The sequence below is a fragment of the Melopsittacus undulatus genome, chromosome 6 (assembly GCF_012275295.1).
Source record: "Melopsittacus undulatus isolate bMelUnd1 chromosome 6, bMelUnd1.mat.Z, whole genome shotgun sequence".
NCBI lineage: Eukaryota > Metazoa > Chordata > Aves > Psittaciformes > Psittaculidae > Melopsittacus > Melopsittacus undulatus.
Genome location: NC_047532.1, coordinates 16430608 through 16456732, shown reverse-complemented (window position 1 = coordinate 16456732; position 26125 = coordinate 16430608). Strand labels below are relative to the sequence as shown.

At 38.1% G+C, this 26125-nt stretch overlaps 1 protein-coding gene across 1 annotated transcript in view; it reads right to left on the bottom strand.

Annotated features, from left to right (window-relative positions):
• AGBL4 (AGBL carboxypeptidase 4) overlaps positions 1-26125 on the bottom strand; it is a 952894-nt gene that overhangs the window by 695410 nt on the left and 231359 nt on the right. The window contains exon 4 of the mRNA XM_034063537.1: positions 18705-18799. Coding sequence (XP_033919428.1) covers positions 18705-18799 — 95 coding nt within the window. The remainder of the gene's footprint in view (positions 1-18704; positions 18800-26125) is intronic.

The following is a 26125-nucleotide window of genomic DNA, read 5'->3' as shown; positions in this document are numbered from 1 at the left end:
TAGAACTTCAATATTTTTCACATACAGAGCTGTGGGTTTTGTAGCTACGTATTTTTCCTATGACTCAGGAGATCTTTCCAGGTTCAAGGAAAACTCCTTTAAACTTGATGCTTGTTAAGAAAGGTGGTCATAAGAGACATCCTACTGTGCCATTGTAAGGAAAGGTTTGTGAAATTAATGTTTCCATTACATGCAGAGCACACTCATACTTCTGTAAATCTTCATGAACTTAAAGAACCTTATTAATTTCAAAAACATTCAACATTTCCCTTCTCTAATGATTTTAGATATTCTAGGCCTAAATTTCCATCTCTGAGTGCACTATGTGGGCATGTAGCAATAATGCCAGCTTATTTGACAGCTGGGAAGACACCCAGATTTACCAAATTCAATCTCTTGCACAGAGTTTCATCTACTAATAGCAAACAGATTATAACCTAGTTATTTACTTAGGCCATGAAAAACAAAACAGTTAATTCCACTTTTAGACTCAAATCTTCAGGTTCACTGTTGTATTAATAGCTTGTATTTCTGTTTGTTTCTCTATCTTGTTATGGACAACACAGAACATGGCTCTTTCCTTCCTTCTTTCTTAAAAATACTCTAGAATATTACAAACACTACAAAAGCATTTACATTGCAGCCCTTGTTTGGGGAATTCAACACTCATTGAAATGCTGGCTGAAACATCCATTGATCTGCAAGACACAGATTGAGCTTTGTCGATATGAAATGGCAGACGTATGCAGACACGGCTCACATGACCATTTGGAGTTTTGACTAAAAAGTAAGTTAATTATCACAGTTAACTATCTCCTGCACTTAAAGACAAAAAGCACAGGTTTCACTGATCTTGCAGAGCACTTAAGCAATGCTTAGTGTATGACCTTAAGTGAATAAGTAATCTTCCTGAACTCCTCAGTAACATTTTTCACAGTATATACATTCTGCTGCTGCACTAGGATAAAAACCTCCTATATTCACATCAGCATAAAGGTAAATAGCTGTAGAGAAATTACACATGGACAAAGATTAAAGCTGTGGGAGTCTACCTCATTGTCCTTGTAGGATTCCTCCTTACACCCCACTCTGCAGCATTTCATCAAATCCTCTACACGGCAAAACACCTACCACTTCCCTCAAAAGACTATTAAGGTTAATATATCTTACTGCCAAGAACTTTTACTTACAATGAGAAAAATCCAGCATGGGATTTCTGGGATTGTCTCATTAAATCGGTTTGTTACTATATTATTTCAAAGCCACAGGCATGACTGAGGAATTCATTAGTATCTCTGATGCTAGTTAATTACCTTCACAGACCTCATCTATAGGTACTGCAAGTTCTTTGCATTTTCCACTTAGATGAAGGACATAGTAGTTGCTTTTTTATCCAGAGCTAGGAAAAATACATTCTCCCTCTTAATTTTGGCTATCCATCATGAGAGATTGTTATGGGTCCTGTAGAATAAATATACAATTTCACAAAGGCAGGTGTTCTGTTTTGCATCATGCTTCTGTTAGAACTGGTGATTTGTTCAGGTATTTTCTTCCCTCTCCTAAAGCTTCTCTATTACAAATCATTTTACTTTCTGTTCTTTCTCCCCTCCTAGGCTTTACTGGTTTTCATCACAGCTGCTGACAGAATTTCTCATTTCATTATAGAGGACAGTAAGACTCCTCACCCATCTAATCTGTTCCAGTACAAGAGAACAAAACCACAAAACCCTGGTGAGAAACTGCCTTCTTCAGCTTGAGCTTTGCCACTTACAGTCCCAGGATCTGAGAACTGCCACTGACAACTGCAAAAGACTGTCTTGGTTTACTATCTTAGTCCAAGGTACATGGCGACTTTTAAGAGTGATGTCAGTCTGTTTGGCAGGCAAGATTAAGCCTAGAGTTTCCCTGTATTTTGTTAGGACACAAGGAAAGAAACACAAAAGTATCTTCAGAAGCTGGCACAGCCAAAGAGAAGCTACAACTGTAGTAACAACATTCCTTGGCAGGTATGCAACCAGAGAAGATAATACAGTCTTCTAGCTGTTCAGTGAAAGAAAAATTGTGAGTTTTTCACATGCCATCAGGATTTTCCAGAAGCAGCACACCATCCAAAAGTATTGCCTGAAATAACGGCGTTTTCACTTTCTTGGAGTGTTTGACTTGACCTACAATTCCATCTCTTTCTGGATTTAGATTGGCCTCAGCCAGTGGTTCTTCACATGAGTGATTGCACCCAGGCAGGGCATATATGGGATACAGTTATTTCAAACAGAAGAAAGTGAGATATACAGTTGATGACTATCTATGCATTGCCAGCATTTAAGAGGAGAAGCCTATATCCAGCAAGGCACTTAGATATTGCTCAACTTTGACTTCAGTAAACTACTGCCGTGGTTTAAACCCTACTCCCGGAGAGTTAGGAAGGAGAATCCAAAGAATGTAGCCCCCACGGATTGAGATAAGAACGGTTTAATTGCTAAGGCATAACACAAAACCCCTACTGCCATTTACTACTACAAATAATAATGATACAGCAAACAGCAAGTGAAAAGAATACAACACCCCACCAGCCACCGACCCATAACTCACTCCACCCTGCCTGGCCGAGCACCGCGTGCTCCCTCCTCCATTTTTCTCTAGAGCTCTCCCCTCCAGCCTTCTCTTTTCCAGTATGCATCCTGGGCATCACGTGCTATGGTATGGAATACCTCATTGCCTAGCCTGGGTCAGGTGTCCTGTCTCTCCTTCCTCCTGGACTCCCCTCCTCCACCTGGCTAGAAAAAAACCTTGAACAAAAACACCCTCAAAACATGCTCAAACCATGACAACTACTCACATTTTCAAGATTAAGCAAGTGGTTCACCAGACTGAGACCACAATACCCTATAATATAATGTAGAGGTAAGAAGCCTACCTTACAGTGATGTAAATCTAAAGTAACTCCAGCTAAATCCAAAGATTTACACCGACATGAAAACAAGTACTGACCTACTGTATTCACAATCCCCACAGCTACTATACCCAGACCTTTACCTTGCAAGTTCATTCTTTGCTTTCTCAATAGAAATATCTATATAATTATTCCACACATGAGTTATATTGGCTCAGAAAATCAACTAACATGGGATTCAGCAAGCCTAAGAATTATGCAAAGACTGTTTTAATCAGCTTAATATTTAAAAGAAAATATTCTGGTTTTAAAAGAGTACATCTACCACAAGTGCAATAAAACTCTTTGTACACAAGCAAATTAGCAGTATTTTTTCTGTGCAATTGAAGGGCTGCGGACATTGCAAATTAAAATAAGTCATTCCACGAGAAGCCCTGCATAATAATACAAATATAGTTTAAAAGCAAACATGTGAATTGCCTTTTTGTGTGTGTATAACTTTTAATTAGATGAAAGAAGGGAAAAAGTAACCAACCAGAGCCATTAGACCCAGTACAAAAATGGGCCACAGCCATTCCTGTTGCCAGCTGTAGTTCCACTGTAATTACTGGAGCCACATCAATATATATAGGCCAAACATAACATCACCTAAATATATTACAATTCTAAACAATCTTGCCTTAAAGTTGTTTCCTTTTCACTATTAATGCTCACGTGTAACACACATTGCTGCTGTCTTTGGATGTAGATGGATCGGTTATAGGAAGCCTTTGCTATAGTATCAAGGGCTTCCTGCCTCCTTTAACCTTATTAACAGTAAGTGTTTGGGGGAACACACGTTCAATTAACATTATAAATAATTGCCAATTACATTTTTGTTCCAGGATGCAGAGAAAAGTTGATTTGAAGCCAATTTCAATCCAGGAATTCCTCCCCCCCTTTTTCTGCAGTTCAGAGATAGAGCTGAAAGAATGGTCCTCACTCAGAAATGAATGGCAACCTCTTTATAAATTATTTTCCAGGTCATTTCACTGAGTGTTTCACAGGTATTTCATCTCATTCCTTGACAACTGACCCAAAACTCTGAGCTGGGTTACTTGGAAGATAGGCATTGTCTTTGGTGTCCTTGGGTAAAAACATGAAGTTATTTTTCTAGCCTGTAATTCTTCCCTATATAGCAGAGATGATTCCCTCCCAGCTTTCACCCTTTTTTCTTCACAATGGCCTTATTACTTATTAGGATCAGAAGCAAAAACACCCATATCCTTATAAATTAGAAAATGTTTAATAAGAATGGGCCTGAACAAATTTTTATTTTAATGAAAGGATTAAGGTGCACGATAGCATTAATATTTAGGAAAAATTAAACAAAATTGCCTTTTATCTGCTGCAAATCATGTTAAATATTTAATAGGCCACACTGCAGGGGCACCATTTCAACAAAGCGTATGACAATCTTTGTGCTGGAAACCTTCATCTCAGTTGCTCAAACTTAAGTTTTAAAACTTCTGAAAGGTAAATCTAAACTTATGTGCAGGTCTTCTAGGCAGTTAGAGCAGACACAAGCTTCCAAACCTGCACACAAGGTCTATAGCAGAAAACCACACAAACGGTGGGTCTAAAGAGGCTGTCTCCTGTGGGCTCCACAAGCCCAACACATGGCTTATTTAGAAGGGAGCACCGAGTTTAATTGTTCTGGAGCTTATGGGAAGGCTTTTTGTGGCTTTGTCTGGAGTGTCAAGGTATATTTTTAGGAAGCTCTAAAACACAAAGAAAAGAAAGTCATGCAAGTGTTCTGAGATGATAGAAGGGTGATTTTTTGGGGGGGGGTAGTAATCTAGGAACAGATAACTTCTATAAATATTGAGAGGCAAATTCTAGCTCTCAGATTAGAATAAATGAATATAACTATTCCTTTATAATGAAAAAAAAGAGTGCTAAATCCTACTAAGAGCAGTAATATGCTTCTGAAACAAAGCAAACAGCTTTCCACATTCTGGAAACTTGCAAGCTTTCTCTAGCAGTTTAAAATAATAAATCTCGGGGGGGGGGGGGGGGGGGGGAGAGTATTAATTTATCAAAATAAGTAAATACCCAAACCCAAGTTGACCTAAGTACAGCCAGGCAATATATTGGATGAAATCTTAAGGTAATAATTTAACAGTATAATGTAGTAAATTTGGTAGATTTTTATTGCTTTCAGATCACTGAGCTGAGAAGCAAACAGAATGAAAACATTCTGAGTTTGTTCCAAAGCTGATCCTAAAAATGACCTTGAAGAAAAATCTATTATCCTTTGCCTTTATCTCTGTAAAATGTGATAAACACCACTTAGGCATTATATTTCCATCCTGGAACAAGACTGAGTAGAAAACAACAAACCAGTATAACCACCTTTGTTGAATTCTTGAAATCAGCCCTTTCACCCTCCGTGCCCCACAAAAACCAAAGAAGAACTACCCTAAACCTTCAGAGCCTGTCAAGGTCTGACTTTTAAAGGCCTCATCCTACCTCAGCTGACTTTCATTTTATCTACCTAAGGCAATTGTATTCAGCTGTATACATGTCCTTGGCAGCTATTAACTATTTGACTGGGGAGCACTGTGAGAGGTTCAGCCTCATTGTGCAATCCAAATGGGTTGCTTCACTTGAAAGGAACAATCATTTTCTTTCCTTTATTTCCCATAGAAGTTATATTTACCGAATAAAAATTTTTTCCTCTTTTGCAGTTAAAAACTTCACAATTGGATTGTGCAACTGAAGACAACTTCAACTTCTGAGTACTGCTGAATTTTCACGTCTGTAAGATAATGTATTTATTTTCAAGGCACTGTTTTCTGAAGTTCACATCTGCCATTCGAGGAAATACAACATAAAAGAGGAGGAGAAGTCAAAAAGTGTCAAAGATGCAGCAGTCATTATTAGGTTCCAGATTTTCTGATTCTGGCCTACATAGCCACATATATAAATGTCTCATATTTTGTGGCTTATCTATTTTGCCATTTTATAGACAAATTATTAAAAAAAGACTAATTGACTATCATTTCAAAAACACAGCTGTTGAGTTTGAAACCAAGATGGAAGATATCGAGCACAGTGTTGCAGAAAATAGAGGTAAAGAAAAACTACTGTTCAATAACTAGCTTTCAGTCTTATTTACTAGTAGTACAGTAAAAAGACTATATTTCAATAAAACTGACCTAAAGTATACATTTAGATTTTTAAGCTTCACTTCAATAACTGTATTGTGTTACTAAGTGTCAGACAGTTTTGTCACATTTTACATTGTTTATAATCCACACACCCCCCTCTTCTCAACGCAAAAATGTCTGTATATCTCCATAAGAAGTGAATACAGAAGTACATTTTGAAAGTAGAATTCAAAATATCAAATATCTGTACTTAAAAGTGAATATTAAAAAAAGATATTCCAGTAAATAGATTTTATGGAGGCATCAGTGACCATTAACTTCTCATGCATGTGGCTTATGCTGTCAGCCAGAATGTATTAGTGATACTTGTAAATGGTGTCTGTGAATATATAGACCACTTGTGCATCTGCTATAAAGCATCTCAGCCTCACTTACCAGAAGGTTTTCTAAACCTTCATGCATTTTGGAGGCTTCAAAAGAAATAGCTTTTATTAATCACATGCTAAATTAAAGCTATAGGCAGCCTTTATTTATGTTAGCACAAGATTTTGTCAGTGAATATATCTTTATTTCACTGCATTGCACTTTGAAAGAACTAATCCTTAAGAACAAACCCTCTAACATGTTCACTTTGAAACTAGGATTGTATACCAACTTTTGAAACAAAGAGTAAAAGCCTTCCATTTCAATTATAAATATTAAGGTTACAGCTGTGCCCACAAGCTGTATTTAGAAGGCAGAAAGTTTATGAGCACAAAATCTTCCCCTTCAAGAGAGGCAACCCGGAACTGAAACCAAAAACAAAGCAAAAGAGTAAACCTTTTGAGATGCATGCACGCAGTTTCACTGCCACCACTCTCCTTCCCATGTACACACTGCTTTGAGTGGTTTGATAAGGACCAGCTTTCCTTACCTGCAGAATTTCAGGGGAAACCACACAGTGGCAGTACTGTGAATGTAAATGCTGTGTTCTATTGTGCAGCAAGGTAACAAGCTTCTAAGAGCTAAAATACAGTTTCCCATGCTTGGTTACAGTTAAGTTCACTGCTACATTGTATAGAAAACATCCAGGTTTCTATTGCTCTAACAGTGGGAGAAAAACATGCAGTCAACATGTAATTTATTTCCTTCTGTCATTTTAGTATCCAGAGGCTTCAGACACTGTTAGTCACACATTTCACTCCAGGCTTCTATTTTCCCTTCATTTTTATCCACTCTAATTTCCTCTATTCAGATAGATTTTTGAAGATCAGCCTTATTGTAAACTTGGAATTCTTTGACACAATAAAAGGAAAGGAAAACAAACAGAAGGAGCATCCCCCATACAAATGTATATGCGCACACACATGCCAGACATGTACAATTCATCTAAGCTACTGGTTTCTATACTTTCATAGTGCACAGATACAAGTTGATGAGTATTAGAAGTGACAAATCTAGAATGCTCTGTTCATTTTAACTGTACCACGAGACTCCTGTAAAAGAGGACAGCCACACAAATCACAGATGCTAACTTCTGATGTACAGGTATCTCACATAAGGTTGGGGGTAACACTTGAGAATAAGTCTGAGAGAACTCTCAGTGGCTGCCACAGTTACAGAGAAGCACAACAAATCTGATGTGCTGCTTTAAGACATCTGGACTATTGACATGCACTCTACCCTTTGCACCTGGCTTCTTTACCAGCAGACCTGCACTTTGATGACCCTTTCAGACTGATGTTCAAACATCTAGACCCAGGCTTCCTCATAGCAACAATGGCACGAAAGCAGTTACATCTGTTAAACACTTTCAAGAGAAAAGCTACTGTTTTCTTCTGTGCATCTGATGCCCAATAGCTTTTCTATCCTTGTTTCTCTGCTCTGAATAAGAGTCTTAGATTGCAACAGCACAACAGTGGAAATTTTCTCCAGGTGATCATTCTCAGTGTGCAATTAAAGGCCAAGATTGCATGTAATATTGCCTATGTGGTTTTGAGACAGAAATTTAACAGTTAACATAACCACATACACTCACAGACCAGGACATAAAATGCAAGGCTTTTCTTTTTTTTCCAGCTTGCACAGAAAACTATATTTATAACCACAATTCCCACTAAATCAACTCCCCCTTCATTTCACCAGGTGCACTAACAGTATTTCTGTTTTCTTCCTCCTTTTAAAGCAAGTAGCAGACTTATGCCTGCAGGGGTTAACACCCAGTGAATCTGAATATGTTTCCTCCCCTGCTTACCTTGACTTAGTTTGCTTTTAGCTACAGAAGCTGCTCCTGAAGGTAAAGCCCTTCTAACTGCACCTGCAGCCGCACTTTCCCCCTTGCTGAGTCATTCCTCAAGTTCACACAGCCCAAACAAGCTAAACATTTTCCAAATGGGATTTGCACCACAATCCTTTCTGCCAGCACCCCAGCAATATTCATAGCCCCTCAGGAGGGCCCCAGGAATTATGTTTAATAAGAAAAACTACACACAAACACCCACATGCTGCATGACTCCCCTTCATTGACTGAATGACATTTAAAAGGCGAATATAAGAGCATTAAACTATGCAATAGAGCAGCAGATGGGGGGAATTTTTTCCCTTATCAAAGCTAAATTATTATATCACTGCTGGTCACAAAGCTGTGAGGTACTGGTGCTTTTTAACCACACCGAGAAAAATATTAGGAGAGGATTTTATCAAATATTAAAAGCATGGTAAATTATTTTAACTTGGATATCCCTCTATTTCTTTTATGACAAATCTATCCTTTTAAGTTAAAATCTCTTTTTATCTTGAGCTGCAATGGCCTTTCCTATAAATTTGCTGAAGGGTATCACACATTTCCAATAAGCTTTTTGAAATATTCTTCATAGAATGAATACACTGCTCTTTTACAGCACCTGAAAAAGGCTGAACAATGATGAAGTCTTCAAACAAAAACCTAACACAAACACTATTTTCTTCCTCAATCTCAAGAGCTGTTCCCAATTTTGGAAGTTACTAATTTCACTATTTGAAATCAATTCACTGCAAGCCCAGCTACCCAGTGCAATTCCCTAATAAATTTACAGTTAATCCCTAAACAAACCTAATTCTTGAGCTACTTATAGGACAGTTTCTTTTTCTTACTGTGCTTGTCTTGGCATAGCTCCTTGAGCCACACTGTGGGCAGAAGACACTAAAGCAAACACCCACACCTGTGGGCACCTCCAAAGGAACAAAGCACATTAGCAAACCTGGGTTCTCTTGTCACCAGCACTCAACATTTTTCCACCATTTTCTCTCCAGGCTTACAAGCATTGAGGAATGGTGGCTGTGCAAGAGCAGAGAACAGGAAAAAAGAGAGAATTAAACTGGAAACTACAGAAGGCAGAGCCTGAGTGGCACAAGGGAGTGCAGGCCACTGAGAAAAGGTGGCCCCTAGGGCAGCCAGACAAGTCAGGTCCTCCGCAGCCTAGTTCCACACAGGGCCTCTTGCTTCAAACAAAGAAGGCCAATTGAAAGAGTATTTTATAGGCTTTTCTCCACACCATTTAGCAATGGCCATGTCCACCCCACTATAAGTTAAACAGCTCTCATGCTGTAAAAAGCCCTTACCAACCAGTATGAAGAACTCACATCCTGCCTCACAGCCTCCTGTCTGCTGTATAGGAAAGACACCCACAAAAGAGCCTTTTTTAATTACCTGCACACCTGTAGCAAATCAAACACAATGTCCTGATGATGGGCACCTGCCCCTCAGTCACACAGCTCACCTGCAGCCCATCTGCACAACAGTGCTACAGTAACCACAGGAACTGAGGGCTCCATTGTAGCTACTGGAGAGTCTCTCCAGCCTGGTTGCCCTGTGTCCTGAGACCCTAGGCAGATAAACACCCTAAATACCACCAACAGATCTACAAAGTGGCAGAAAGGAAATATGCAGAGAAACCCTGATGTCTGAGAGCAGTAATGAAGGTGCTGCATTGTGCAAGCCAAAGTAATGTTCGTGGTTTCCAAAGGGATGATATTCCAACTGAGAATCAGTCCCCTTGCCCAGCATAGCCCTTCCGCAGCAGCATACTTATTTTCCAGAGGCAGTGACCTGTCAGCAAAGCTGCCAGCTTTCCACTGAGAGCCTGGAGCCTCACCTTTCCATTTCCCAAAGCATCTGACAGCCAGTTATCCTTGTGCTGCCTGAGCAGTACTAGACAGAAAGATTGGAATTAGTATTTGCTGCCAAAAAATATTGGATACTTTCTAATCACACTAGGAGAGCTCTTGCTAGGTTTTCAATCTCAGAGATGCTTAATATAGTGAAGCAGGAAGACGAAGTTTCACTTTCAAGCTAGAATTCAATAATCCTACTTGAAGCAGTTGAAAAAAACCCCAAACTTTAGCCACTGCTGCAGGATCTATAGATGCAGGAATGATTTTGTCTCTATTATCATTAAATTTTAATTCTCTCATATAGAAGTAAATTCATAACTCAACCTTCATAATCACAGCATAAAAAATAGGTTTTTATATTTTTGGGTTTATATGTAACTGCTGAATCCCATGAGGCAAAGTTCAAGATACAGCACCTATTATTTTAATGTTCTGTTCCTGCATTATCACCTGCCATACTTATTTACTGCTTATTTCCTCTACAATTCTCAATTTCCACAGTACAGCCAAATGTTTTTGTCTTCTATTTTATGTTCTATTAAAAGCGAAATTGAACTCATTGCTTTGGCTTTTACCATGGCACTTCAAATATAAGGCAAGAGCCTGATAACCGTCTCACTTTTATCACAAGTTCAAAATGAATAGTTCCCATTACCTTTTCCTCTGCACTAAATATTGTTTCTCTACAGAAGATTAATGAAAAAGTTGTCATTAATGATTCAAACAAACATTTAAAAATATTAGGATGGATATTTCACCCCTAACTTTACTTAGAGTTCTATTTCTGATATATTGCACATTCAATGCTTTTATGCCATATGTAAATTTAAACAGCACTATGTGTTTTTAAAATTGTATGTTGAGAGATCCTTAAAGTTGCAAGGCTAGGTGAAGGAAAGCCAAAATTTAACCCGACTGTGTTGCATAGCAGTGCATTCTCAATTATATTATGTCATAGGTTATTACATCTTGTTAAATGCAACTTGTCTAGCACTCTTCAGACCATTAACACATTCTTAAGGAGATGTTGCATTTTCTGATTACAGTTTTTGGCTCTTATTTGTGTAGTCTTGTGTTAACAGTCTGATTTTCAAGTACATTTCTTGGTGACACTCAGCTTTGTCTGTGTAGGGCTCTTACTACTAAGTACTTACGGCTGATAAATGCCATTCTTAACAGAGGTGATTTTCATTCTGCTTCGCTCCATTAGTTCAAAGTACTAAATTGCAATGAAAAGCTGCAATGTCCTCTTGGTAGTTTGACTCTGCTTTGATTTCAGTGCTGCCCATATTTATCTAACTTACAGACTCATTTGGAGGAAAAAAGACTCAATTTTATATACTTTTTTTAAGCCTGCCAAGGTTAGGGACCCAGTTCTGTGAACACTTTTCATGCAATCAGTTCCACCAAATGCCCATCACCTGAGGAAAGAGAATGACCTGTTTCAGGATGGGATGTAATGCACAACTCTGGTCATATTTTGCAGCCATTAAACTCAATACCATGGAGTGTAGTGGGAAAAACCTACAATTCAGTTGTTTTAAACTGCCACAAAACCTCCCAACCGCAAATTTCACTGTGATTTGCACTGGTGATGGGGGAATTATTTTCAGGCAACTGCACTTTCTAAAGATTTTGAATTTCTCATCAGCACCCCAGTAATTAAGTATTTATAGATGACAAAAAAATACACCTAGCAGGAACAGACCCATTTGTTTCCTTTGTGCTTCAAACCTTTCATGAATAAAGTAGTACCAAGGGTAACCTTTCCTGAATACAACCTTAGGGATCACAGAGTGCCCTCAATCAATGCAGGGAACTCATGTTGACAGAGTATATGGGAAACAGATTGAGGTATTAAAGCACATAGCCTCTGGTGTTTTAGATGTAAATACTATAACCATCAAATATTTAGACTCTTATGTAAGCAGTTTGTCATTTTTTAAACAGTTACTGCTTGGAATAAATCTTTAAGGAGGGAATTTTCAGAAGTGCTCAGTATTGGCCTAACTTTGCTCTTACTGAAATCAATCATAAAATTTTCACAACTTCAGAAAAGGACTTTGTTTATATGTTTCCACAGCACTAAGCACAATATGTCTTGATCCTGGCTGGGGCCTTTTGACTCTGTGGTAATCTAAATAAATTGATTTATAGGAGATCAGTCAGATAAATGATGAGGAAACACACACATACATGTTAAATAGCTAGAGTTTTTAAATGATGCATTACCAGTCCGTTAGAGCTTCATTATTTTTTCTTTGAACTCTAATTTGCCTTCTTTTATATTACTTTTATTTCCCTGGTTTTAATTTTCCCCAGCATAATTCCATGCATCTTAAATTTCCAGCAAAGTCTCCAGTCAATAAAATTTAACTTTCTCTCCCATTTAGTTTGCACAATAAACACATTAGTTTTGGGATCTGATTCATACTTTGTGTCAGCAGAATATAACTTCTCCTCTATTTCTGCAAAAACTGTGCTGGTAAGAGTGATATGTAACCTACTTTATATTCCCAAGAATAACTACCTTTGCTGGACTGGGAAAGGGGAAGAGAGTGCATTTCTTTTATGGGTTTGAAGAATGGCTAGGTCTGTTTCTTTTCTTATTTCAGACGATTCACACAAACATTAATTTATCCAGGGATTGACTTCAGAGGCAGTTATTTTACTTTCATATAGATACTAACCTTAAAACTGTTTAAAATCATCTTGTTTTCTTCCAAAGAGCTACAGTTAAGACCAAGACAAAACTACTCCTGTTTATCCCTCAGTGTGAGATTTTAAAAGGTCAATACTGCAATGTCTTTCTCTCTATTTTCTCCAAATAAAATGCTATGAGTTATTGCAATGGAGGCTATGGTTCCATAGACAATTCTCTAGGCATTTTCCTAGCAGCTGCTATTCTCATCCCCTTGCCCCTGCTCCAGCCACTTCCTCACAGCTCCCTCACTGCTCTTGCACTTGGACCTATACAGCTGGTTTTGGATCTGCGTGGTGAACCAGACCAGGACTAAATCCTCCTTGTCTTCCTTGAAAGTTGCCTTTTAATCTGGGCAGCTCACAGCCTGGTGATCCTACGCAGAGTGGTACTAGCACAAGGAATGGAGCAGCTCTGAGGAGCCAGATCTGCAGCTGGCAAAGACTGCATCGAGACGTACCTGTGCCATGAGAAATATTTCCGAATCTCCAAAAGCATTTTCAGCAGATCCCTCAGGAAAGCCAGAACAAGTACATATTACATTATAAAACTGGCAAAGGAACAAACTTCAGAGAGTAGCCAAAGTTGTAAAATAGGCCAAGGAAGGAATCAGGTAACGATAACAGCTTGTTCATCTTCTGTACCAAAATTCAGGTTATGTTATCACTACTCCTATCCCACTATTTATTTTACAGTAAGCAATTCTAGTCTTTCAGATTAGCAAGCTATATATATATTTAGTGCTTTATTCTCAAACTGTTTCACCACAAATGACAGCTCATTTCACAAACAGCTTATCTTATGGCTAAAGATATATAAATACATACTAAAAATGCTGCTGAAAGACTCTGAATGTATAATGCAGCCTGGTAGACATGATAGTGATTGTAACACTGCATTGTAGACACAAATGTTAAAGAAACTTGGCAAGAATCAACACATTTTAGCTACTCAAAATTCAGATTTTCTCAGTCTTGTCCCCTTCTGATGAATGGAACATATGGGAGTATTGTTCATAAAACTTACATTGCTTTTCTCAATGTCTACCAAAAATCCTCATTATGACAATATTTACCAAGATACATATAGATTCAAATCTGAATTAATTACCTAGAAGTTTTCCTGTACTCCCAGGTTTACTGGAAAAGAAAAATGCTTCAGAAGCAATGTGTTGTGAGTATTTAACAGTAGATGTTATAGCAACAGAGGTAGTGGAGGGCTTGCTGGGAAAGGCAGCTATCCAGCTAAAACCCATCAATGCTGAGTGAGATAAAAGACAGGGAAGAAAGTAGCTGCTTTGCCAAGAAGCAGATTGAAATCTGACATTATAAACAAAACACATGTAAATCTAGACATAAATCCTCTCTCATAAGTTGAAGGCTCTGTAATATTTTAGCTAGCCTTATTACTTACAAAGAAACATTTCCTGAAACACAGCATCGCAACTGCAGAACAGCCTTTAACCTTGTGCTCATCCACTCAAAAACCATGTTATTTATTATCCTTTATCCCTTAATTATGGGGACTTCACCTACTGCTCTCCGCTCATTTGAAATGCAGAATAAAATACAATGGATGTCTGAAGACTTAACAGGTGTCAAGCAGATATTTGCCAGCTAGCGCTACTATTCTACTGGGAGGAGTTGCTGTTCTATAAATACTAATTAGAGTTTTGCACATGATCTTGCTGAAATACCTAAGGTGATGAGTGGCCAGTTGTTACTTTTAAAAGATTAGCACAATTTGAAAAACTAATGTCCCCAATGAGGCAATGCTCACACTGAATAATCAAGACTTATAGCTGTTCTCTGCCCAAAGGGAATATTTGCTCACTTCATCATTTGGAAAATCTGCTGCCTCTCAAACAACTCACTCTTCTATTTCACTTTGAGAAACTTGCAAAACTTCCTGCAATCAATATAATAGTATGGTATATGTGCTTAAATGGTCTTCCATTGCCATGCCTACATGGTAGGCTCTACCAACACCTTCCAAAGACAGAGCTTTTAGTGTGAAATCGTGATTAAGGAACTGCAGCAAAATTAGGTTGAACTTAAATGAAGCAGCAAAGAAAAATAAGATTACAGCAGAAACTGCATCAGCACAGCAAAAGTTCAATTTCCACAAATCAATCTCCCTTCCAATTCTTCACCTCCACAAAACAAAGCAAACAGACCCAGGCAAAAGAGAACAGGTCTCTATGGTATTCATAATGTTTTTATACTTGTAGTAATTATGGAAAAGCCCACCAGTTCTCAGAAATCTGGGTATAATACTTTTAACCAACCAGCTAACTTTAAGCAAAAATGCAGCCCATACTTTGAAATATGGGTGCCATATATTTTGACCACTTTGCTATGAAAAGCAGCTGATGTAACATGGTGTGACACAATGCTGCATTTCTACATCTGAGCTGTGATTCATCGCAGTGAAATCTGACTGATGCAACTGACACAACCCCACATTATTTAGTGTCAACATAGCTTGTCCACAAAAAAAACACAGAAAATGGGGAGAGGGATTTGGAACTTAACCTACTTAGTTCTTCTGACTCTATCCCTCTCAGAACGAATACACAGTAAATCGATGACCATATACGGGGAAAATATAGGATAAAATTTTAATCAGAATTTATTTTTCTGGGGGTTTTGTTTTCAAAGCATAATATTTTCTCTACCATGAAACCTGTTTTTTCCTCATTCTTCAGCATACTGCTTCCTCTTTTTTAGAGCTCATTACTGGAAATATTTGGCCTTACTTCAAAAAAGAAGAATATGTCAACACCAGAACATCTGTGTCCACATAGTGAGCTTTGATGACAGTGATATACTCCATTTACATCAGTAACACTGAGCTGAACCTTGATGCTGACTGCATTTAAAGATCTTACCCCACAGGGCAAGAGAATACAGGTCAAAAACGTTGATCTGTATTTGACACACTCTCTACTTCAAGAGCACTTGGCAGTGATTTGTTCCAGAGTCAAGAATCAAACTCACAAAACGTTGCAAAGCTCGGAGCCATGTTTGCATAACCACATTCAAAACAAACATTAAAATTCACAGTCTCTGGAGGCCAATCTACTTTTGATATGCAAGATTTTGTGAGAAATATGGTCAAATTCTATCCTGGATACAGAGGGAACTTTCTCATTTAAATCAAAAGGGCCTAATCTGGGCTTGAGTATCTGTTCTTAAAAGTAATAACGTAGCTACATCTCTTGTATGCAAAAAGGAAAATAGCTTATCGCCCTAAACTCAAAACCTGGTTATATAAAAAGGGGAGTGGAATAGCTATGTGTGATATAGCATTGCTTCTATCAGCTTGGCTAGAGGAAATTGGGAGAATTTCAGTATGGATCACGTGCCACCACAGGCAGGCACAATAGCGATGAATTCCTCAAGTATTTGGTACAAAATAATTCAGAGATGAAACACTGAGCACTGTAACAGAATATCTGGAGAGCATGGCTTCTGGTAATCTTCCTTTTAACTTGATTTTAAAATCTTTTGTGTTTCTTCATCTTTTTTGTCATTAATATATCATTTTCTCGTTTAATTCTATTACATCAACTCACCTGCTATGCTGACTTACAATCTTAATATAAGGTGGAGAGTTCCAGTGGCTTCCTTCCATAGTTCTGTATCCTATGTACCCTCATGTAAACCTCAGCACTTTCACAGCATAGAATGATTCAGTATTGCTTACAAGACTAATATACACAAAGCATCAAATGGGATCAAATCAATGCAGCTAGATATTGCCCTGTTCATGTTCAAGGACCACAGTTACCTGTATGCTGTATTAGCACCTGCAAGTACTAGTAAATACTATTTCAGCAAACAGAGAAAGAGAAAATTTTGTTTACAGGTTTCAGTAGAATGCCATGGAAACAGATACAGAGGTAACTGTAAAAGGCACAATCCGAAGGGAAGACAGCTCTAATAGAAAGCATATACCCAAAAATAATTATGTGTTTTCCCACCTGGAAAATGCATGGATAACTCCTATTAACATCAAGACAAAAATTTATACTGAGAAGACCCCAATATCACTAAGGTCCCTGATAAGGGTATGAATTAATGAGCACTTTCAAAGTACAGCAAGATGTTTTCACACACACACTATTAGAAAAAAAAAAGAATAAAAATAGCATAAAATGATCTTTTTAAAGAAAAACATTAGAGCTAGAATTTCTGAAACAGTATTAAAGTATGGTAGTAGCCCTGTACAAGGAAGCTGCTCAGCACCTGCTGCCTACACTGTGCCTCGCTCCAGGCAATGTTATTCATTCCTCACTTTCATGGAGCAAAATACATCCCCTAAAAATATAAAACACAAAAATAAATAGATCTCCAGGGAAATGGAACAGAAATCTGTTTTAAAAATAGTGAAGGAGCCTATACGTTCTAGAAAAGCCTATTTTACATTGTTTTGTAAGATTTACACTTTAATTTGAAACCAAAGTAAGGCATAAAATTTGTATGAAAGCAATATCTGATTTATAGATAAACTTACACACAATATACTTAGCTGCAAATACCAGACCCCAGTGAGAGAAGGAAAAGGTTTTGAAAGATTATTAAAGTATGCTTGATGAATGTGGCCCTGAAAAGCCCCCAATGATTGTTCTGAAGTTAAATAGTAAACACAATTAACAAGACTTTTGCTACAAAAAAAAAAACACTAAACACAATGGATTTTTTTAATTAATTTTCAATGTTATTACATGTTTCTATTGAGCTGGAATTGACTCCATCCACTAACTGTACTCTCAGACAACTCTTCTGTCCATAAGACCTTACCATCCAGATAAACAAATAGGCATTCTGTTGGTCAAACGAAGAGGAACCCATACAGTAACCACGATGTTATGACCACCAGAAGTTAACGTCTTGGGGGTTAAAGTTTTGTGACAGTAGAAGTTTTTAAGAAAGATATATTTATAATGTTGAGGTAATGTGCAGCTTCATCAAATGTATTACTAATTAACCAATAAAAAGGAGCAGGTGTAAAGGCTTACAAGAATACATTACTGTACACTTACAGCCTAACCTCACTATCTATATTCAAACAAGACTCCTAGCTAAAGGCAAATCACATAATTCTTGGGAGTCTTGCATGCATTAGGACACCTTAGATTTATGTATTATTATTCACAGTGCACGTTTCATTACATTCACTTTGAGAAAATGTACCATCTATATGGGTATTCATGTGTTTCATATGTGCATGACTTTCTGAGTTGTATATATTGAGTAGCTTATGACCAGATTGTTCAGCCTTCTTCCTTGGATAAAGCAGGCAGCAGAGTGCTTCTTCACAAGCTCAACTCAGAAAGGCAGCGTCCACATTCTTCCACTAAACTAACGTCATCCAAAACAGGGAGAACAAATCCAAACAGCTTTTCAGAGCCAGTCCAGGCCCAGTCCATCTCCCACATTGCTTGCAGGCTTTGTCTGGGAGACTGCAAGCTAAGACAGGCCAAAACTGGGCCAGGGACTGTCTTAACAGTTGTACGGTGAGGATGTCACTGAAAAGTAAGTTGCCCCATGCCCTGACTGCTAAGTTTGCTTGAATAGACATTGCTTCAATCACATCATTTGAACCAAGGCACTACAACATACCATCACAGCAAGACTGGAATGGGTCTCCAGAGTTCCTGCTGTTCATCTGCTCCAAAGAGAACCTGTCTTCACAGCACTGCTCTTGCATAGTTCTCTCCTACTGTTACAAAAGCATGCACCTAACCCATAAAGTTTTCACTACAAGAAACTGGCAGTTAAAACACTTTTATCTCACTAAGTAAATTTTTTAAAGGATGACTTACCATTTTGGTCTGCTTGTGGATTTCACCATTGGAGCCATCCCATCTCTATAGAGGCTTTTTGTTTTACTGAAGTTGACAACATTGAAAATTACTCTCTGCAGGAAAAAAAAGAGAGAGAGGTCAGTTACAAATTACGAAAGAGTTTATATGAGACTGTATATACCAGCTGCATAAAAATAACACAGAAAATATATGGAATACTTATGTATCTTATCAATTAGTGTTACTTTCCACAGATCTCAGATAATGGGTATTCTGTCTGTTCCTAGTATTTTAGAAGTCCATATCGCTTTACACTGCAGTGAATGGGGAGGTTGTGAATGCTCCATCTCTGGCAGTGTTCAAGACCAGGTTGGATGAAGCCTTGGGTGATATGGTTTAGTGTGAGGTGTCCCTGCCCATGGCAGGAGGGTTGGAACTGGATGATCTTCAGGTCCTTTCCAATCCTAACTATTCTACGATTCTATGCTTCTATAATATAGTATGCTGGTTTTTCAGTAAGTATTCTAAGCCATACAATAAAGTAGGTTACTCAGATCTAAAACAGAAAAGCAAGCCCGGTTTGTTGCATCTACTGTTAGAGAGGTTGATGGAAAGCTGGGATAGACAGGGTAGCAGATCTCATTAAAAGCTTTCAGCTGCTTCATAGAATCATACAACAGAATCATAAAATCATTTAGGTTGGAAAATAACTTTAAGATCATCAAGTTTAATCATTACTCCAGCACTGCTAAATCCACCACTAAATGTTGTCCCCAAGCACCACATTTATACATCTTTTAAATACCTCCAGGGATGGTGACTCAACCACTTCCCTAGGAAGCCTGTTCCAATACCTGACAACCCTTTTAGTGAAGAAATTTTTCCCAATATCAAATCTGAACCAATCCTGGCACAACATCCCTCTGTAAAGTCTTCCTACCCTCCAGCAGATTAACAGTATCTGCAAATTTACTGAGGTTGCACTTGATCCCTCAACCTGCATAGCAGCAGGAGAAACAAGTTTTCTCATTTTCTTTCCCCAGAGAAAGGAGTATTTTTCTTCACTTCCCTCTGCAAAAGGAAGAATTTTCCTCTGCAAATCTGTGCAGGATACCTACAAAGTAGAAACTGCACAGAGCCATCATTCATTTGAATATGATAGAGAAGAAGAAAAGAGTCAAATTCTGCTCTCAGTTTATACTAATAGCTTTGGGAAAACTAGCTGATATTTATCAGTTCAAAGGAAAAGCAAAATCTAGATCTTTGCTGGTAACGGCCTGGTACTGAAAGTAAATTCATGCTGAGTGAAGAAAAGAGAAAACAGAGACAAAACCTTCTTCCTCACCATCTGTCTGCTCTAAGTCATTTTATGCAAAATTACTTATTCTGCTTCTCTTAAGAAAGTCTAGGTTGGATTTAGCACATCTCATATAGCACATTTACTTTGCAGACTTTAAATCCAGTATACCTGGTTTGTCATATTTTTTGATAACCAACTTTAATGCACACATCAAACCAAAATGTGAAGACTAGCTTAATTTTGATCTAATATACAGGATACAGTAATATATTCAATTTTTACCTGTCTCTTTACATTTCTTTTTTCAGAGATGTCAGTGAAGACAGACCACTAAAAATAGTGGCCTAATACCCTAAGTAGTCACACATTTGTTTTTAGAACAAACTATTGCACTGTTTACACTCTTGAATAATGGTCCCTGAGAAATCTGAGAATTAAACAGCAACTGTCTGAAATCAGACAATTCTGACTAAAACAGTCAGATCAATTAAGCTTTCATATGTAAAATTTGCAAAAACAAATCTGGACCTTCCAGGCAGTCTGCTCAGACAGGAGTGATTTAGAACATTAAAGTGATAGCAATCAGCAGTGGGACACTTACAACAGGAGCCATGCACGTTTACATTCCTAGGTGGGGCAGATAGGAATCCAGGTAAAGCATCTACCTAATTATCTCTGTACTCAAGAAAAACTAAAGCTTTTCTGAGGTGAGGTAGTGCTGAAGAGTTTGTAAATGGAAGCAGAAGCTGCTCTGTCTGCAAAATCTGTAAATTAGCCAAAACAAAATCTAAGAATAAGCTGCAGGTTTTACTGAAACGGACTCAAAACCTAGCCAGTTAGAAAAACACTTCGTTAATGATGTTAACTCAATTTCATACCAAAGCTAATGAGCAAACTACATATCCCTATACATGAGTTTTCATTAATTTTGTCTGTTGCAGCATCTTGAGATTTCTAATGGTCATGAGTTGAGCTTATTTTTGCAGCTCTTGCTGGAGCCATGCATTTCATTTACAAAATGTGGCATTTGTAATTTTAAGTATTTAGGATACTGCTTCTCTGATGAAATATCCATCTTGGGAGACCTCTAGTTATTTTCCATCTTCTTGTCTTTACAATGTATGGCTCAAAGCTAAGATAATGATATTTAGGTCTCTCTATTCCCCACTCTACATGGAAACATTTTCCTGTATTAAAATGCTGAGTTTCTCCTCTGTTACTTAACTCTGTTCATATTTGTGAAAACAAATTAAGTTGCAACAAATTGGTTTGTTAATCTTGATGTTTGCATGGAGCAAATGAAACAAACAAGATCTCCGAACCAATTGCCTTAAACTTTGGATGCAATCATGTCACTGTTGGAAAGAGAAAGTTGCTAATTTTGTTACATACTGACTCAGAGCAGACAGCTGGTAGAGAATGTTCTTATTCCAATCAAGCTTATTTTGTATAATGAGCTGGGCAAATGTACACAACTGGGTAAGCAACGTATATAAAAACAAAAATATGCAGCTCATTTAACAACACAGTGCAGATTATAACATTTCTACCACTCCTGTTCAGCACGGAGCAAGCAGTTAGCAATGCGTGCAGTTCTCTCAGCATGGAACAGAGCTCGATTGGCAGAACCAAAAATTTAACAGCAGAGAACAGACCTTTATCAACATACACCACTGAAGTAATAACGTACACAAACTGAAGCACTCAAGTAAGCAGCTGAACTCAGTCAAGTATTCCTGGTGATAGTTAAAGCAGTCCATGCACCTCACCCAGTGGAGTGTGCAAAAATGTAATGACTACAGTATACACACCTTAGCCAGGAAAATATGCAGCTTGCTCAATAATGTATGCAAACATCTTTGAACTGAAGGCTATAATAAAAAGGTTGTGATACAGCATCAAGGTTTTGCTGAACGAATCTCATTTTTGGTCTAATTTTGGACTCTACTGACATTCTCTAACACACCAGTTATACACCATAAAGAGGAATATAACTAGATATACACTGTGCACATGAAAACATGTTTCCGTAAGAAAATTATCACTATTGCGTATGGGTTTATGAATTCTAGAGATGTGCAATGGGTGGCATTTTATAAGCAATATAATTCAGATATTCAAAAATGAAAAAAAACCTAGCAACTTTATTTTTTTAAAGTAGTGCCAAGTCAAGAAAATAAAACTAGATGCAATGCACTTACAAATTCCCTAGAAATTGCTCTGGTCTCCAGAGCATCAATCCAGAGAAAAATGGCAGAAATCTTTCCAATAAAAATACTTGTATTCATTTTGTAGGGTATGAATAGCAATAAAAGAAGCAATATTCAAACTGATGCTGTACCAGAAATGATAATTGTGTGATTTCACTTCAGTTACGGTACATTATCAATCTACTGCATTATTCTGACAAACTGATCTGGATCAGTGGAAGAGAGATGGTGTAAAACAGCCTCTTGGTACATCACCAAGTAAAACAATTCTGGGGCTGGAGAGGGGGGGGGAAGGGGGGTGTTGGTGCACAAGTATGCATTGTGGCTTGGAACTAGATGATCTTTAAGGTCCCTTCCAACTCTAATCATTCTACGATTCTATGATTCCTCCTATGGAGTAAGACGACTGCTGCAGACTCAGACTCCATGCGTAGACTGCATGTTGGGGAACATGAGACAAGGCAGGGATATTCTGCCTTCTGAGAGAAGATGGAAGATGCTTTCTTTCCAAATGTGCAGTAAGTATGCATTTGGAAGTATCTTGCTGCTAAAATCATTAAGAGAGAAAAGTGAGGAAAGGCTTGGTCCTGCCTTTAGACTTAAAATTTACTGATTAAGTCTGCTTTTCCCAATAGACCTTTGCAAACTTACTTCTCGAATTAAAAACACAAACAGATGTTAAGGGATGCTCAGTGGTTTTAGCATGAGCAAGATAAAGATGAACCTTGAACATAAGGGGAAAAAATGGCTTAAATGTGTCACACAATTCATCTTATTACCAGAAATCTGCAGCAGCCTGACTGGGGCTAGAAGGAGCCAATAGCCCTTTTGGGGCAAGCACACATCAGGATGGTTTTGGAATGGAGCTGGATATCATATTCCAATGGGTCCGTGTGAGCACAGGGTGAACTCTGATCCCTTAAACATTCATTGTTCACCCACATTCTGGCAAGTTTTCCACCTGAACCTACCAACTGAAGCACATATATCCAAAAGAAAAGCCACACCTTTGCCAAAGGTTAAGTGCCTTCCCCCAGCTTAAGGACACACCAGGGCCTTTCAAAAAGACTGCCAGGTTTATTTTGCATGGTTTTCCCTAGACAACTTCTCAGGAATAGCTGAGCTGCCTTGACTGACATTAAAAGACACAAAAAAACCCAACAAACAAACCGAAGAACACCACACAGTTCTGCCTGAGGCAGACACCTGGCACAGAAAATTTTGTGTCAAATCACTAAGTATGAAAAGTTATAACTAACTGAAAATAGGGTTTGCAGTAGGAAGTGTCGGCATCCTTAATATTGATGTAGTGTACACATATTAAATATTAACAATTATATATTAAAGTAATAGCATAATATTGTAAATGCAGTGGACACTGCTGCCTGCGACAAGTATGACACAAACTTCACTATGAGCTGATAAAGTACCTGAGGACCAATTGTTTGAAGTCAGGCAGAAACAATTTCACAATTTAACCAACCGCAATAAGAGGACTGGTCACTAAGTAGCAATGTTGAGGCCTTTCAGTTGAAATTAAGTCTGAGCTTTTGTGCTCTGAATGAGCATCAGAGATCCAAAGGCCTGGGATACCATGGTGCTTTGCTTTGCTTCCACTGCTTGATGTGTTGGTTTCATCTCTTGCTGATTCTTTAGATACTACAGTGGTTTGTGAACTCCTGAAACCTGCACCTTTTTGTGAGCTGGTGCACTGGCAAAACTCTTGGTTATATTATCCTTTCCTTACCTCCTTCTTCTAAAATCTTTTATAAATGTAACTTTTCATCCCTTTAAAGGGCAGATCTACTTCAGAATAGCATTCCATTAGAGAAAATAGAAAGGGGAAAAAAAACCCAACCCAAACAAACAACAGACAACACAAAGAAACAACTTCTCAAGCCCACCCCACAACTTGTGAGATTTTAAGTCACCATTTCTGAATGTCAAAAACTGGCAACATGGGATTGCTGCCTTCTCATGGTGAAGCACTGCATTTTGATGTGTCAGAAGGTCTTTGGGATCTTTTCTGACAAAGCACCTTATACAAAGCTATACAAAAATGAATTATACTGGAGGGACTTCAAACTGGAGAGGAAAAAAGTGTCACCTGCAACTGTTATCAATGCTGAAGAAGACAAGTAATATGAGTCAGGGCTGTGCAAAATCCCCAATGAAAACTTACATTTTTCTGACCTTTGAAAATTTAAATCATTCATTACTGCCAACATTTTTAAATATAACGATACTTTCTATTTTACTTTGTAGGAAAACATGTCCTTTCAAATGGAGACGTTTTTGATACTGATAGCATTTTACCTTCCCTTCTGCTAAGGAGGTTTCAAACCCTGGTGATGCCCAGGAGGGGAAAGTAAACCCTCACCTACTGAGGGAGGATGTGAAGGACCATCCAGAGCTCCACCAGGCTCACTAATCAGCTGCACCTGCATCTTGTTAATTGGAAATTGTCAAGTCTTCCAAGGTAACAAAGTCTTAGGAAAGTGATGCAGAAAATGGGCTGCAGGTTGTGTATTATAGGATCAGTTTTCCCTTGGTAGAGCTCTTCATTTAGTTACTTAAAACCGAGAAATGCAAAAAGCTGGGCTGTTACAAAGAGCAACGTTAAAATAAGACTCGAAGGATTTCAGTACAGAAAGACCTCCAATACATTGCTATGCCAACTATAAAATGAGCTTAGCATTTATCATGGTATTTATCTGTGTATTTGAGATATTCATGCTAGCTCTGCACCCATAAGCTGCATTAGTGTTTTTCAGTTAATGGGGCATAACGATATCTTAATGACAAAAATACTTCTTAAATAATAACCAATTTAGCCATTTGCCCTGCTTATCTGTCCTTTCTGGCAGTTCTTTCTCTGCCTCCAAACCAACACGCTTAAGCACAGTCCCACAGGAGATGTAACACCTATGTAACGGAGTGTTTCGCATTTGGAATTTCACGAGCAAAATCATTGTTATCTCACTTAGATCTGGAGCAGGGGAGCTACATACTGCAGGGAAGGCCTCCTTCCAGCAGAAAGCTTTCAAGAGGATTTATAGAAGAATTACTATGCCTTCTTCACGGTCATTGCTGTGGATTGATCGGCAGCTGACTTCTGTGCATGACCTGTTGGACTTAAACATTGTGAGGGCAAGAATCACTCCAATTTTCTTGTAAAAATAGAGAATCTGTTGTGGTACACCCTCCCATGTCATCGGAAGCCCACTTTCTGTTTAAAGATTTTACTTTTCATCTGAGCATCAATAATCTGAAGCCTTCAACTGAAAACTCAAAAATGGCCATTTAGAAAGCCAGCAGTGCCATGAGTTATTCCCAAGAAAGCATGGAACATCTCTCTTGGGCCAAAATCTCAAAGAGAACTTCAAGTGTGTCACAAGCATATACTGTATTGTGTTGATTCATTAAAAAGAGAATAATAAGGGTCCTGACAGGATGCCTTCTTTTAACTTAACAGCAACTAAGTACCACAAAGCCATTCACTCCCCTGCTGAGCAGAATGGGGAAGAGAATTGAAAGAATGTAAATGACAGTTTTAAAACTAAAATAGATTACAATATAACAATGATGATGATAATTATAATGATAACAGGAATAATAATGGAAATAACCAGGAGACATATAAAACTAAAAGGTGAAAGGAAAAAAAAAACAATAAACACAAGTGATGAACAACACTACTGCTCACCACCCACTGACCAATACCTGGCCCATTTCCAAGCAGCTATCATCCCCCTTCCCAGCTAACTCCCCCTTGTTTATATACGCTTCATGATGCTCTATGGTATGGAATGCCCCTTTGGACAGTTTGGGTCAGGTGTCCTATCTCTGCTTTCTCCTGGCTTCTTGTGCCCCTCCTCACTGGCAGAGCACGAGAGACTGAAAAGTCCTTGACTAGGGTAAGGGCTACT